Consider the following 16,803-nt stretch of genomic DNA (forward strand, 5'->3'; position numbering starts at 1 on the left):
CGTGCGTATAATTATTATCAATAACTAAATGCCGGCGTCTATTAATATTATAAATAACGTGTGTTCGACACGAGTGTGTGCGCGGATGGCTTTAATTGAGAGAAAGAACACGATGATATGAGTATAATATTCGATACGAATGATAAAAGTAACAAGGCAAACACATTAATACGCGACGGTGCGTGGTGTTAAGGCCGAGGCGATGGCAAGCTTCGAAAAAAGAAACGCGCAAGCGAAGAATGAAACAGGTACGGGGCACAGGTAGAAAGGTAAGCGAACGTGTATAGCCCACAGCATGCGGTCGATTCTTCAGCGGAGGACTGCGGAGAATACAAGAAATTTTCATTCGCGTTTAATTTGATGTGGAAAAATTTAAAAATAATTTTTTAAAATTTTTTAACTCAAAAATATTGATTTTATTGTGTGTTTGATTTGTGAAAATAATAAAGAATTGTTTATTTATATTTTTTAGTACGGATCTGTTAAACATTTGAAAGCACGCAAGCGTCTTGAGTTTTCATGAGTTCTTCAGCTCGCTGGTGAGCTTCTCAGAATGCGCCGCCGACTGAAGAAGTAGGTACGCATAATAATAAAGGTTTAACACATTCTCGACAGCGCGGCGCGCACGAAGTCTCAGTGCCCGTCTTCATATCCGAATATTGTAGACTGAACGACCTACGCACAATGCGATGACTAGTAAGCAAAAGCAAAACCAAAATTGAGAAAATTTAAGGATGACTGACGTTGTAACGGAAATTATTTTCGTGAACTAGATTCGATTTTAAGTTCAGTACTACTTATGCATATTTATGTCAACTTTTTGACAATCGTGTCGAATTTATCGGATTATTGCCGTGCAGAAGGAGAAATATTCACAGACTAAGTGCGGGTCAGGCGATGCCCGAATTAGTTCGATGGGAGAGAACGTAATCGTGCATTAAGAACTGTCAACCGTTTCGAGAACCTTCGTCAAAAGCAAGCACTGAGAGACATAAAGTCTGTAAGTGACAAGGTCGAATGCTTCCAGTAAAGTAAAATTTACCTGGGGAGGTGATATTACCGATTTTTATTCAATTACAGTTTATTTCTTGATGATGAATGCCAAATTATTACTTAAATTTAATAAGAAATATTATTTCAGTTGCAGATTTGTTTCAAATTCGAAACCAAAGTTAAGTCTTCTTTAAACGCATAGTAATACGATAAAAAAAAGCATGACGTCTTGGGTAAAAGCGTAATCCGTCGTAAGCAGTCTGCTTGAAATCAGATTAAAGAGAAATACTTTTAATGAAGTCCACGCCGTCAAGTGACAGATTAAGAGCACTCGAAATCGCGGCGTGCTGTCTCAAATTCATCTGCTTCCAATAATGCGCTGCGTTGTGCACTAAAGTTTCCGATCGGTTTTTAATAGCACTCGCGCTCAAATTTTAAGGCTTCCCGCAAGTGCCAATGAAGTCATAAAGTAAAACAATAATATCGAGGCGTGCGCGGTCATGGTGGTCTGTCAAGCGAGTAATGGCAGGAATATGAAAAACTCAATTTTTTTTTCGCTTCGCAATTTTGAAGTTAAAAAAATTAACACCTTACAAAATCCACATATGGTCACTACTAAATATCAGTTGCTGCGGTTTTTGGGTTGTGTAAATAATTTTTAAATGTTTAAAATTAGTTTTTATACGCAAATTTAAATTTTGTTAAAAAAAATCTTATTGTTTAGGATTCTGTTTTTTTTTATATGACGATAAAGTAATGCTAGATTTCAACAGTTACAAAATAAGGTAATTAGCCCCAAAACAATGCCCACTAAATGCAGGAATAATAACCCAACTCGACGCTAATCTAGTTAAGAAGTATAAATTACCTCACTAATATTAACTAATTACACGAACAATTTCGTGACCGACTGTAAGTAATGAAGTAGTTACTCATTTAAATATCGAGCAGCGGCGCACTTTAAATTGCGACGCGTGTGTGTATGTGTCTCATCACGTGGGACTGTGAGAAAGTAAAATCCGCGGGCAGTTCTCGCGAAGACAATAGACATAGTTAAAACATTCCTTTACGCCACTCCGCTTTTCATTCATTCGCGCTATTTAAGCCGCGGACGGAAACTGAAAAAAAAACGCCGCGATTAGGTTAGGAACGCATTCATTAATTTGATTCTGTACCTAATTTTATTTCGACAGATATTTTTTGTTTCGATGTTTCAGGTAACCCAATCGTCAGTTGATATGTGGGGTCATGGCAGCAGTTAATTATACAATTTTGTGAAGGGCTCGAACACTTATTTTATATTTTCTCCTGTAATTTATAACATAATAGCTCTGTGGGTACTATTTTTATATATTAACTAGCTGTTGCCCGCGACTTCGTTCCGGCAGTGTTTAATAAAAATGTAATTCGTTTTTACTCTCTTGTTCTAGACATACTCGTAGTAAGAGTCAATTCTATCAATAAGATTAGCACGTCTGTTTTTCAGTCGCGCGCCGATTTTATGAAAACGCTGACATGAATTTGCGAAATGCGCACACGCTAAATGCGTTTAAATATGCAATAAACGCAATTCGAAAGTAAGATATGTGGTCTTTTCAACAACGCCATATTATTATACTTGTCGTGCGAGCAATAGTTAATAATTAGGTAAAAACGATAGGCGTTAAGTATTTCGCAAATATGCGCGATGCAATAATAATAATGTCTAAACAAAGTCGCTATAATGTGCTAATGTGCGCTGCAGTTAACTTAATTTTTCATTGTAATTGCCCTGCAATTGAGCTCCACTGTCGTTTTATGACTTTTTAATTGCAACTCGCGCAAATTACATTAATTACGACATTTTACACGTATAAAAAATTGGTTGGTTTATTTTAATAACTGTTTACTCCTTAAAGTATGCAACTTAATACACAGCAATGTAACAAACCGCCATATTGTTACCCAACTATTTTTTCATTTATTTTCCTTTACTGTAAACTTATAGAGCTTCGATAAGAACCGAGCGTAAATTACCAAAAAGCAATAACAATTAATGTTTGCTATCCATCGGATGTGACATTTATGCGCGCGTCCAGTTGTTTTCCGAGGATTTATTCAATGTCTCGAAATTCTTTCGCTTGCAACTCGCCATTTTAGTACGGGCCCATGAATATATCATTCATAACTGTTTTTCCAGCATCCCAACATCAAAGCGATTACAATTTATCAATCATCATCAAGCCGAGCGACTCCAGAGACGTGACTGCTGTACATGCAATACACAACACTCGCTGAACTCAAGAGTTCGAGTTCGCCAACAAACAAATAATACATCATTATCATCTCTGTCAATAGAAGTTTACATCGTGCGCAATCACGCAGGTCGCAGATTACTTTGTTTGTTTTTCCATGTCACAACAACAACACCGGCAGACGGCAGAGTTTGATGACTGCATAGTTTTTCAACATTTTCCACTACAATTTCAGCCTTTAGTTGTTGTGTGTGTTGTCGAGAGTCGAGAGGAAGTACTGAAGACGTACCTACGTGTTGAGAGAAGAGTAGAGAGGTGGCTTTGGCTCGTTCTGTGGCCGAGAATGAACTTCGATATTTCATTACGGGCCCAAGTGAGCAAGAAACGTAAACCTTACTCGTACTTGTGTATCGGTACAATAAAAACCGTTATTAGTAGTTCATGTTGCTGGTACTTTTTCATTAGCTCTTGCAGTTCTCGATTCGTGATGATGCACTCAGTCAACGTGATCATATTTTACATTTTTACATCCGAAATTGGAACACAGCGCACATCATAAATCAGCACAACAATTTTTTGATTATTTTTTCAAAAACTTGCGGCGTTTGTATAAAATTCGTTTTGATCTGACGTTAAAAACACATGTTTTGCATATTTAACACACCTATGTTTGTGTGTGAGTGTGCGAAAAATAATCAAAAGCGTTTCATATAATATGGCGTGACATAAATGAAGCAGACATCAAAAGAGCTACGAGTCCAACGCGAACCGAAACGATTTCAAAAGGCATTCACAACTCGGTAGATGAGCGCGTCCCCACAGGAATAGAAGCACATATATGATGTGGTGTGTTGTGAACAGAGAGTGCCAGAGTGCCATTTCGTCTTGGACACCTTGGGCAGCAGCTTCGGCAGCCATTGAGCGCACGAAATATCTTTCAATTCTTTTCCCTTCGCGTGGACTTTTTTTTCTGTTTCGGCGCGAGCGGCGCACTTAACACGGCAGGTAGGCTGGCGAAGGGTAAGGGAGCGCGCACTCAATAGAAATTCCTATCCGGGCGCGATAGAAATCGGCCGTGCAACTTCGCCTGCACCTTCAGGGCTGAGAAGCAAACAGGTAGATACGAGTATGCATAGAGAAAGAAATTACAAAACTACCTGTTGTAAAACGTTTTCCGTTTTCGTTCCGCCGACTCGACTCACACAGAAAAAATCATCGATGTTGTTGATGTTTCTTAAGTTTCGGTCTCACTATATTTAAAAATTGATGATTTTTGACAGTTTTGACGATTTAAATGTATTTTCCCTTCATCGCAATAATAAAAAACGTAGAAATCTTTTAAAATTTTGTTTGAAATGTTTTTAAAAAGATTTGCAATATAAAATTGACACAATTAAAGCAAATGAAAATTAATCTCTGCGCCGGTGTGAAAATTGCATGCAAACAGCAGCGCAAAGCTAAAATATATCAACAACATCGGCAATAATGATAATAATCACAGCGGCACACGAACGAAAAATGCGTCTAGCAACAAAACGCAACAATAAAGTGTAATTATTTGCTTTTTGTGATTGCAGATTACACAAACCCGTGTGGCTCGAGCTGCGCGCACGTTGCTGCTGCCGTAGTGGTCGTTTTTCCTTGAGGCATTCTTGTATATATTCTCTTATTCACCGCTCGTAGCCTGCCTGCGCTCGTCTTATTCTCCGCAGCCGAGAGTGAGTGTCCGAGCAACATATTTGAATGCGTTGTTCATTTGGCATCACTTTGTTGGCGCTGCGCGAGATGCAAAGCACGCCGAAAGATGCCGTCTCATCGTAAATAATTAATTTCGTGCTCATTTCGGTCCGCGAGACCAAGAGGAGTCTAGCGAGATATTGAGAAATCGAATCGAAGTGGTCAGCGCCGCAGTGCACGCCAATTCGACTTCGACAAAATGCTGAATGACACTTATCAACCACCACACTCACACTCGACTGAAGAATATCTCATATAGCTACAAAGTCTATAAACGGTTTTGGTTTTTTTGTTTTTGTTTTATTTTTATCATGAAAACAAACTGTTTGTAGTTAGAAATATATAAATGGCTGCTGCGTGTGTATTTAAGCATAAAATTTTAGATGAAACATAAAACATGGAAATAACTAAGGCAATATTGTAAAATAATATATGCAGAATGAGGATCTGCCCAGCAGTTTATTACAAAGCGATAAAAACAATACCGCTACAACAATAAATTAAACGTTCGAGTGTTCTTGGTTTGTCTTGCCACAAGTGCTTTTTTTATAGCAATGTTAGTGCAAACTAACGGAGGGAGTTTTATGAGGGGCGCATGTAATTAGAGAATTTCAGCAATTATATTAATGTGTTTGTTGTTTGCAAAGCGAAGAAAAATGCAAACAAAATTTTTCAGTAAAATCATAGAGATTTTGGTATTGCAAAATACCAAATAGGTACGCCTTGTTTGCTTCAAATTGGATTATGCTAATCGGAATAAGGCGGCCACTTTGCGACCGCGCGCACAATCCAATCGCACGAAATCGCGTTCGGTGCCATGGTGCAGCAAATGGCGACGATTATGCACTATTTACATAATAAACGTACGTCACGGCGACTGCACGACCACCGCGAACACGTCAAATCATTTCTCTAAAGCCTCGGAAAGCTTTTGTAAAACGTGCGCAACGTGTGGCTTTATTTTTCAACAAGATTTATGAACGTCACTTGAACAAATCTCAGCTCAAAGCTTTCAGGCTATAATATTATACATCCCTACTAATATTATAAATGCGAAAGTCCTGATGTTTGTTACACTTTCACGCAAAAACTACTTAACCGATCATCATGAAAATTTGTACACATATTCTTAGTGGTCCCCGAATGGTTATAGGCTACTTTTTATTTAATAAAAAAAATTATTTTTTAAATAAAATAAAGAAATTGTTTAGCCAATAATACCTCTGCATCTGGCTATTTGACTACTTTAACGCCATCTAGCATTCCAGCAATGAAGCTCAAACCTAAGTACTATAGTACCATCACACTGTATTATCACACTGTATTACCGACAGCTACGTCAACATCAAATCCAATTGACTACACTATGGAGACTGTACACTATACTTCCATAGACTATACTTTCAGCCATTTTAAACTTCCCGCCATTCTACTTCATTGTTACTTCTTCTGTGACTACAGACGCGTACGGAAGCAACTTCATTATTTTAGATATTCGCGAGCGAAGCCGTGGGCTAAAGCTAGTTATACAATAAACAAATAGATTTTCTTATTAGGGTTTTTAAAACTGATTCAAAATTCAAAATGGACGCTTTAACAACATTTCTGACGTTTACATATAAATTCCGCGCGTTTTTAAATGTTTTGTTTGTTTTAGCTTTTGGGGTTCACTATTTCACGAGAATAAAAAGATGTCTATCTTTCGAGGACCCGAAATGTTTGTCCCCATGGTCGCACTAAACGCGGCAGCAAATAGTGATCATTATAGCCCGACGCTTATCAACGCCGCGCATCGCCTCGTATTTCCAGCGTGCACTGGGCCTTAACGAAGAGAAAAATATTTCACTGCAGACGCCGAAGTTCCGTGAAACGCATTTCCGACCAAGAGAAAACTCGTAAATTTCACCTGTGCGCGCGGGGCTTTAATTAAAAAACAAAATCCACCAAATTTCAACACAGGTTGACGGATCCTAACAAGCATCATATTTAACACCTATTATAATTTTTCTTAAAATAACCACAAAAAGAAAGTACACATGAAGTTGATTTTCATGTGTGTCTAATTCCGTCTTCTATCAAATATAACTTTTTCTACGAGGTGAATGCAGAAGTTAATTTAGAAAAGTAATAAATGTTAAATTGGATTCTGTATTTAATCAAAAATAACCGCGCAAGCGCGGCGCTGCCGGACAAAGCGACGCAAATTAGTTCTGGCGCGCAAAACAAACGTTTTACGACGTTGACAGTGCCCGCGGCATTTTTTCGCTTCATTCAAGCTCTGTGAATGCGCCAGAGCGCAACAATTCTCAATTTATAGCCGCATTTCATAACAAATTTTACATCCTTTTTTAATGATATAAATTAACAATTTCTTTATGTTTGCATTGTTAATTGTGCACTTAGCAAACTGAAAAACATACACGTTCTTGTACATATATTCAAAAAGTGTTGGAAAATTGTAATCGCGTCATGTTGCACACGTTGCGCGTCCCTAACTATCATCGCTACTTTGAGTTTGCAGTGCATTGTTCAGGGCAAGCCGACATTATGTTGTTTTGTCCCTCTCGGGCGAAGAATGCCGGTGTCGTATTGCGATTTTGTACGCGACACACATACACATCTACACACAGAGGCGACGCACCTCTGCGCTGAAGACGTAATATGATACATCGCAGGTATGTTCTCGTCCAGACTGCCGCAGCAATATGTTAACTATGTAAAACTCGTAGACATTGAAATAGTTCAACCACTATCAAAAATATTCATATTTTCAAAATGGTTGAATTGAAATTATGTCATCGCTGTCAAAACATTGAGGTTAGATTAATATAACATAACCTTCGTGGATAAATAGAAAAATTTTCAGATCCACGCAAATCATTTGACGTCGAAAAATTAATCAAAGATACAACCGACAGATTGGCATTATAATGCAATGAATAATTCATGTAAAAACCAAATCGTTATTAATATTATTGTGATTTTTGTTCTGAGAATGCTGTGCGCACACGCCAGATGCGCGCCGTTCCCGGTTATCCTTGTAGGAAGCCTACGGGCTTGGACAGGCGAAATAAATAAATAAATAATGCTCATGACAGAAAATTAAAAAGCAAACAATGCGAAGCGCAATCATCGAAATTAACTCGTCGTGGGCGCGCGCGCTTTTCAAATACTTTCCTGCTCGGCCATTTTGAATTTTTTGGATATCAAGGTTACAAACGACCGTTTAATATTTTAATTTATATTGCCGAATGTTACGCAATCTGCTTTATAATTAGATGACAAGTTATTAAGTCATTAATCAGGGTGGCAGCAAACAACTAACAAACGCGTTGCTAAAACGACATAAATCACTAGGGAATAAATTTTCCTATGGCGTGTTTAGTCAGTTATTAACCGCAACAGTAAAATTTGCTCGTTCAATCAAAAATTTGACTCTCTAGAGTTATGACAACGTAATATCCGAGACAACTTTTCAAATAACAAATAAAATAAGAATAAATGCTTTTAATGAAAAAGTTAATCCTTTGATTAAAGTTTAAATTATACATGAGTGTTTGTATTTGACATTATAATGGTTGTCCTAATTATATTTATATATTTTTTCTATATATTTGATGATAAATCGAAATGAATTAATAATTACACTAAACTCTGTCTGCGGTCCAAAGTGTACGAATCTGATGAATAATTCATGATGTTTTAATCCTAATGCAATAAATTGCCAGCTCCAAATTTAAATTTCAACGCACTCCGAATGCAGTGCATTACTTTCTATTTTTTTCCGCTCACAATTTAATTTAACGTATCCGTTGAGATTTGGCATTAATTTAGCTTTGACAGATTCATATTTCATGCTCCATGTTGGAATTAACACCTTTTTTTTGGCGTACAGTAGCGCCGAATGCTTTATGTCGTGTCCGACACAATTTGGTAATCGCTTTTTCGAATCTATTCATTGAGATAATTGCAAAAATTAATCAACAAAACGCCACAATTTAAACTCCATAAATTTTAATATTCGATTACTTCATATTTGAAGTTCTCTCTCAATGTAAAAACTTGCTAATTTCTGGTAATAATTAAATTACAGCTTGCGAATTAAAAAAGACTGAATTCTCGGCGAATCTCGCATTCTCTATTTCTGTTGAATGGTGCAGACTGCAAGTGTTGGTTTAAGCGACGCTTCGAGTGAGATCAGTACGGCGATAGGAGAATATCGCGAGATATGTGCACTGAACAACGAAAGCGCATTAAGCTCACTCTCGTCGGCCTGCAAACGGACCATATCAAAGCTGTGAACGCGCCCAGACGGAGACAATTCACGCTGAATCAAATAATTTCATGGAAAAATAATAAAAAAGATTTAAAATTAGCTGAGGATTAATTATTTGCTAAAATTCGCCGATTCCGCTAAAAACTTTCACTAATTTTTTTGCTTTTATTTTTTGCTAAATAAGGAATCGTTGTTGTTTTCGAAAAAAGGTCGTTATCTGCTCGGTTAGTTCGTTACGGACCTCACAACAACTCGTAAAAATTAATGGTTCAATTACAACTACAAAACGAGGATAATTACAGCACAGCAGCTTGAAGAATCGATTGCTAAGTTGTTTTAATTTCCAAATAAGCTGGATATAAGAAATTAACGACGAATTGTCACCATTTTTACGAATAGAAAGTGGTAGAAATTTTATAATATACTAAATATATAGTTGTTTATACAACAAAATGCTAAAATCAAAAGTTAAAAACCTTTTTAATTAATCACCAATTTGTAAATTAATTATGTATCTCTCGACAGCAACTACACGCCACACCGCGTACAAAATAAATCGTAAACATTTTTCTTTGTAACTTGATTAATTCGGGCTACCATTTTAATTAACGATTATCGTACGATAGATGCTTGCTAATTTAATGCCGCAATGCGCTCCTAAAAAACCACACGACGATTAAAACGCGACTTAATTAATTAACTATTTAAATCACATTGCAAATAATTACGAAATCATTTCAACACACCAATCACCCTTACCTAGTTTTATGGTCTTGCGGAATCCGCGCAAAGCAACCACAATGGCATACACCTCTACCTGGTCATAATCTAATCCTATCTCTCTGTCAAGCTCAACAGCGGTGGAAAGCACACCAAGTCGCGCATCGATGTCGAACAGTCTGTCAACTTGCATGCCGCGACTCGTCACGTTGGTCACGTAATATTCTATCGCGGCACTATTAGTTGGCAAAACCGCGACACCCCCGCCGTAACTATCGCCCGCACTGTATAAATAATTGTGCCGATTGCCTGCTTGCACACTGCACCGCTGAAACCCTCCTCGGCGAAAACAGGCCCAGCTGAATTTCCACCTCGATTGTTACCACCTTCAGTGATAATAGTGACATAAGCATCTGTAGACTTTCTTTCTGATTGCACAGCTTCATCTGTGGCCCTTACGGATAACTTATACCTAGCTTCGGGATTCACCAATGGTTTCTTTAAGGTTAAAGCTCCTGTACTGCGATGCAAGTGAAACATATCACTATTCCCACTGGTTAATTCATAAGAGACAAGTCCATTGGTGCTAGAATCTAAGTCCCTGGCAAAAATATTCATGATGTGGTTACTGTCAGTGTAATGACGTTCAAAACTAGCACTTTTCGGCAGGACTGCTGAATTCATTGAAACAAACACAGGAGCATTGTCATTCACATCTTCCACAATCACCGTAACCAATTTCTGCTGATAGACGTTTGTTTATTGGAATAGCTTCATCAGTGGCAATCACAGTTAACCTAAAAGTATCAATCTGTTCTCTGTCAATTGGTAGTAAAGTGTGGATGACTCCAGTTTGTGGATTAATAGCAAAATGTCTTTGATAAGTATGAGGTTCTTGTTTTGATATCGCATAGGTGACTTTTCCATTAATCCCCGAATCGGGATCTTCTGCTGTAACTGTCACTATTGGGGTGTGAACCCTTATACCTTCTGATCTGCCTCACAATTGCAGTATTCGGAAAACTTGGTGGATTATCATTAGCATCAAGAACGTATATTGTCTGTGTGATTGTGGTGGACAATCGCGGATTACCATTATCTGATGCAGTGATATTCAAATGATACACATTCAAATCTTCATAGTCCAAAGATTTGTGCAGATATAGCAAACCAGTATTAGTATCAATATCCAATAAAGATGTTTCATAAGACGTGTGGTCAAATATTGGAGTATGGTCATTAACATCTTCTATGATGATGTTGACAATGTGTTTGGAGCTTAATCTAGGATCACCTCCATCCGAAGCGACAACATCAACATGTAAAACTGTTCCAGGTTCAGCAGTAATAGGTTTATTGAGATAAATAACACCAGTAGCCTCGTTGATTTTAAATTGATCAAAGGGGTTGTAGCTGAGGTTATAGGTTATTCTACTGTTGATCCCAGCATCCAAATCTCTTGCACGTGCGAGATAAACATCCTGGCCAACAGCGGCATTCTCGAATAATTTCACATCTTCTCGATCACGCAAAAATATAGGTTTCTGATCATTCAAATCCAAGATTGATATCGTCACAGTGGTTTTCCCATAGGATAAACCCACACGTGCCACAACACTTAAAGTATACATCATCTGTTGTTCACGATCAATTTTATTAGCCGTTGTAATACTGCCTGTGTATTCATCTATCTTAAAGTTATGTTTTGGATCACCATATGTAATATAGTAACTAACACTGTCGGCACCACGCACAGAAACCTTGCCAACTTCACGACCAATCTTACTCGGATGCTGAGCATGATCCTCTAAGATTTGAAACTCATATCCCGAGAAACTGTCAAAATGTATTTCCTCAACGTAAGATTCTTTCATCAGTTCAACAATAGCATCTTCATTGGCGGCATGTTCGCTGTGATCCCTAGCGCTTACTTTGAGCCGATAGAAGGGTTTCTGAGAATTGCGAAGGTTACCCTTGATGGTCACAGCACCGGTCCATTCGTCTACGATGAACAGACCATCACCACCGCTTTCTAATCGATAGGTGATCATTGCGTTCTCTCCTTCATCAGCATCCACAGCAGTTACTTTTGTTAGAATTGTTCCGCTCGCCACAGAGTCCGGCACAGTGATGAAATACTTTTGCGGATAGAACTCCGGGTTATTATCGTTCACATCCAACACTTGGAGATGCACAGTTGCCGTTGATGATTGTGGGGGTACACCTTGATCCTTTGCGATTACTATGATATCATAAGAAGAAATCTTTTCACGATCTAACTTAGTTTTGGTTGTGAGTTGTCCGGTTAAAGCATCCAAAGTGAATGTATCCGGATATTTCTGTTGCACCAAAGGATGTAAACTGTATGTGACACTTCCATTTGTTCCTTGATCATGATCAGCAGCAGTCAACATGGCTACCAAGGTCTTAGGTGGTGTATTTTCAGACAGGGAGACGTTTATATTGTTTTGTGAAAATTTAGGTGCTTCATCATTTTCATCAAGAATCGTGACTTTTAATTGTGTGTAAGCCCACTTTGGATTAGGCCCTCCATCTCTTGCGGAGATATTCAACTCAACACTGCCTTGAACCTCTCGATCCAAAGAGTTTTTCGTGGTTATTAATCCTGATTCGGAATTAATATCAAACCAATCATTATCGTTGCCAGAAACAAACGCGTAGTAAATTTGTGAATTAACACCAGAATCTTCATCGGTTGCTGTTATACCAGCCGCATAGGTCCCCGAAGGAGACAATTCACTTAATACTGCTGAATATTCAGACTTTTCAAATACTGGCTCGTGATCGTTGACGTCGTTTACATGAATGATGAGAAATGCTGTGGCAGTCCTCGGTGGAGTACCCATATCCGTGGCCACAACTGTCAAATTATATTTACTGATTTCCTCGCGGTCGAGTACTCCGTTTACGCGCACAATATCAAAACTCGCGGAGTAATCCAGTCGAAAGTGGTTCAGTTCATTACCAGCCACAATACGCACTTTAGTCTCACCATTTGGTCCCTCATCCATATCCTCCACAGTTACAGCAGCCACCACTGAACCATTGTTGGTATTTTCATCCACTGTGGCAAACTCCGCCGACGGCTGAAAGTAGTTGAATTTAATCTCGGGATCGTGATCGTTTGCGTCCACAAGATTCACTGTCACATAAGTGCGGCCATCTTGGCGAGGCATACCATGGTCTCGTGCAAACACAGTAAAAATACAACTTTTGGGACAATTCTTCGAATTTGATTTTGTATGCGAGCAGCTCTGTTGTGGACAATCAAGGAATTCCATTGTAGTGATGAATCCAGTTTCCGGGTCAACTGTAAATTGTCTTTCTGTATCCGCCAGATAATAAGTGATTTTAGCGTTGTCTCCAAAGTCATTATCAGTCGCCATTACATGCAGGACTGCAGTTCCTGGTGGTACACTTTCATTCAAGGATACTATGTAATCACTATGGTCAAAAATAGGTGGATTATCATTGACATCCAAAATAGTGACATTAACTTGTAGATATCCATGCTTTGCTGGTATACCACCATCTTTTGCCGAAATGTTTAAAATATAAAATCCCTGATTTTCCCGGTCTAATTTTCCTGTGGTTTCCAAATGAAGATAAGATGTCTCTCCTGTTGGATTCGCAGTCACGACCAATTTGAATTTGTTGTCTTTATTCCCAGCTATAATTCGGTAATCATCCGAGACTACATTGGTCCCCAAGTCTTTATCGGTTGCAGCATCCAATAACAATCTGGTTCCGGATGCTGCACTCTCCGAAAAAGAAACAGCAATCACAGGTTCCGGAAATTCTGGAGCATTGTCATTGATATCCACTACAATAATCCGCACCTCAATTGGATAAGTTGGTTGACTTGATAAAACCACAAGGTCAAATCTGTCAGTTTTCAACGATTCTCTATCAAGCACCACGTTGGTTTTAATTTCCCCAGTCTCAGGATCCAATGTAAACTCCTTGGGAGCTTCGTTAAATCTGTAGGTGAATTCCGGTTTAATTGGGATGCGTCCTACAGAAGTTCCTCTAGGCTGCTCTTCGAGCACTTCTAGAGTGATTCTGGTATCCACTGCGCGTGATTGCATCTGATTGGAATAAGTGGCTTCCGTCGTGGACCTTTTCCGGCCGGGTCCAGGCCCAGGCCCAGGTCCCTGCGCACCAACCAACAGCAGGGTGCTGCAGAACAATAAAATGTTCATCTTCATGATGAGTCTAATTGTTTGATGAGTAAAGGTGGTATCATCCAGACTTGGTATCACCTTGAACACCTTGCGGGTACCAAATTGCGGACATTATTGCATTATTGCGCTCCACGTGTGCGCGATCTAACATTCCATTCGGTGCGCAGCGTCCAGGTGAACTCGTCCAGCCTCTGGAGATGTCCGGTCGCGTTCAGCGCGCTGAGGTCATGTCGCGCTCTCGCTCGAACTGGTATGCAGCAATATGGCCGAACACTTGATACACTGGTGGTGTGGTGGTGCTCGTCTCTTGGCTTCAAGGAGCCTCAAGTTCGCTCCTCTCGCCGCTGCTGCTGCTGCTGCTTTTTCTTCTTCTTCTTCTTCTTCCTCGCTGCCCGGCCGACTTGTGTTACCTGTTCGTCGTTTGGCTGCCGTGCGCCGCTCGTCAATAAGTCCGAATCAAATCGAAATCAATTTCCTCGAATGTCGCCTAGATAAAATTTCGACGTGTGATGCACATTCATTAACACTTGATTGCAACCCCACTTTGATTTATTGCCATACACTGGGATGTGCACGTATCGATTGGATGTCAACTCGTTGTTTATATTCACATAAACTGCACACAGGAACGTGTCGTGTTTCTAAGTTGGTTAAGAGCTTAAGTCAAAAGTGTCCGCGGCCGCACGGAGAACTCTCGAGGTGACTTAGCTCGTACCGCGCGCGATTCACTACTGGGCCACGATGCCCAAGCAAGATATTTACCTGGCTGGGAGGAGTTGATCGCAGCAGCAGTGCGCCAATGTGTGTAAGCCAGACGAAGAGAGCGAGCGCGCACCACAGACTTCTTTGGACTTCTTCAACCTCTTCGGCGTTGCCAAGCGTGTACGGCGCGCGTCGGTCACCTCTTCACCGCGCCGCCGCACCGCGCTCAGTCGATCAGTCTCCGCTCGCACCGGCGCATACCTAACACGACTTAGCGGCCTATCTATCTGCTGCCTTTTCTACCTTCTACCTGTTCCGCGCCGTTTTTACCGCACTGCGATGCCTAAACATAAACAATATTTATGACGATGTCAGATGGACTAGCTCTCGATCGTAAATCTATTCCACGTATTTTTATCTTCTTCGTTTTTAATTCCTCGACCGGGAGAAGTTTGAAAAGTCGGAAAAAATTTTCAAACTTTCCCCTACGTTGACACAATCACTCATTTTCAGAGATTATGATTTATATACACAGAAATTTTTGTAAATTTAATAATACTGATACCAGTTTTGAAAATTGATGGTTTTTGGTAATAAATCGAATTTGAAAAAATTCGCCCACAATACGAACATGACCTAACTCAATACGAAACGAGAGCAGATCGGTCGGATCGTTTCGCACTCTCACATACACTCTACTCTTGCCCGGCCCAGACCGATGAACCGGCGAGTCGACGCGTAAAAACATAATCGCTATGAAATTGCAATTACACACAACACAAATAATATTAACGCCACCGTCAGCGTAATAAGTTTTTAAATTTGGCGAATGTAAATCGGCATATACGCCAAAACCATAAGATATCGTGTTGCGTCTGTGTAGATTCAACACATTTCCCCAAACCAAAACAGAAGAAATTATTATTTTAAACATGCCAGGAATCAAATCAAGCTTTGATTAATAAAAATTCATTAAAAATACGTCTAAAAGTTGAGTTCTCCAACAACAATGGATCCGATAGGATTATTTATCAGCCGACAATTATGCTTAATTTAATATACACATACAAGCTATAAGTTATGTGCTTAACGTATAATTAGCAACTTTATATTTCTTCAAATCTGTTGGTAAAAAATTGATCACAATCGCGGCAACGGCGGCCACCGGGGCCCGGGCTCAGGCTTCCAATTTCGTGTGGTGAGCGCCGAAGAGGACACAGGCAGCCATAGGCGTAAAGATTTATGATATAATAAGATGGAATAATCTTCAAATATACTACTACCATCGTATCGACCGGGCGCACATCACTCACTGGTCATTGCCTCATTTATACGTATGAATAATGTCCACGCACCGTTTTATTCATATACACGCGCACACGGAGCGCTGGAAGAGCGTTTTTCCTTCTTTTTCACTGCGCTAGATTAGCATTTATTCCCCGAGATAAGCCTCCAATCATCCCGGAGCAAAATAATGGACGGGCACGTCGCTTTTAATTCTTTTTGCCATCACGATGATGGCTGGATAATAAACTTGGCGGCGGAAATCGCTGTAATGATTGATATAATATTTATAACCTTCTTGCGGCATGCAAAAATTTAAAACATGTAATAAATTCACAATCAACTTAATTTATATTTGAATCTGTGGTGACTTTTCAATTCTCGGACTTACGAAACTTGTTTTAACGATCACGGTCATAATCACGATCAGATTTCCAAAAAGGCGAGTGTTTCGTGGTGCGCTTTGTATGTTTTTGTAAATAAATTTGAAATATGAAACGATTTGTAGCGCAAAGTGGGGAGCGTCTCAAAAAAGAGAAATTTCCAAGCCGAGAAATTAAAAAAACGAACGTGAAGAAGTCGCGCTGTGTGTGTGTGTGTGTAAAAAAAAAGCAGGCGGGCTGTAGAATAGAGGAAAGCAGTTGAATACCCG

General features: G+C 39.4%; 2 protein-coding genes across 2 annotated transcripts in view; both read right to left on the reverse strand.

Moving 5' to 3' along the window:
• LOC135792189 (cadherin-related tumor suppressor-like) overlaps positions 1–10,153 on the reverse strand; it is a 52,438-nt gene extending 42,285 nt beyond the window's left edge. Inside the window, 1 exon segment of the mRNA XM_065302801.1 lies at positions 10,000–10,153. Within this exon segment, the coding sequence (XP_065158873.1) occupies positions 10,000–10,153 (154 nt within the window).
• A 32-nt stretch (positions 10,154–10,185) lies between these two features.
• Positions 10,186–14,876, reverse strand: LOC135792191 (cadherin-related tumor suppressor-like). The gene is given in 3 exon segments (XM_065302804.1): positions 10,186–10,702; positions 10,704–10,952; positions 10,954–14,876. Coding segments are annotated over 3 exon segments (4,002 nt in total). The 5' UTR covers positions 14,190–14,876.
• Between the last annotated feature and the right edge of the window lie 1,927 nt (positions 14,877–16,803).

This window comes from Atheta coriaria, unplaced genomic scaffold (assembly GCF_025399875.1).
Source record: "Atheta coriaria isolate IRGN ID8LTWV9N9 unplaced genomic scaffold, Caltech_Dcor_3.1 hic_scaffold_5_pilon, whole genome shotgun sequence".
Taxonomy (NCBI): domain Eukaryota; kingdom Metazoa; phylum Arthropoda; class Insecta; order Coleoptera; family Staphylinidae; genus Dalotia; species Dalotia coriaria.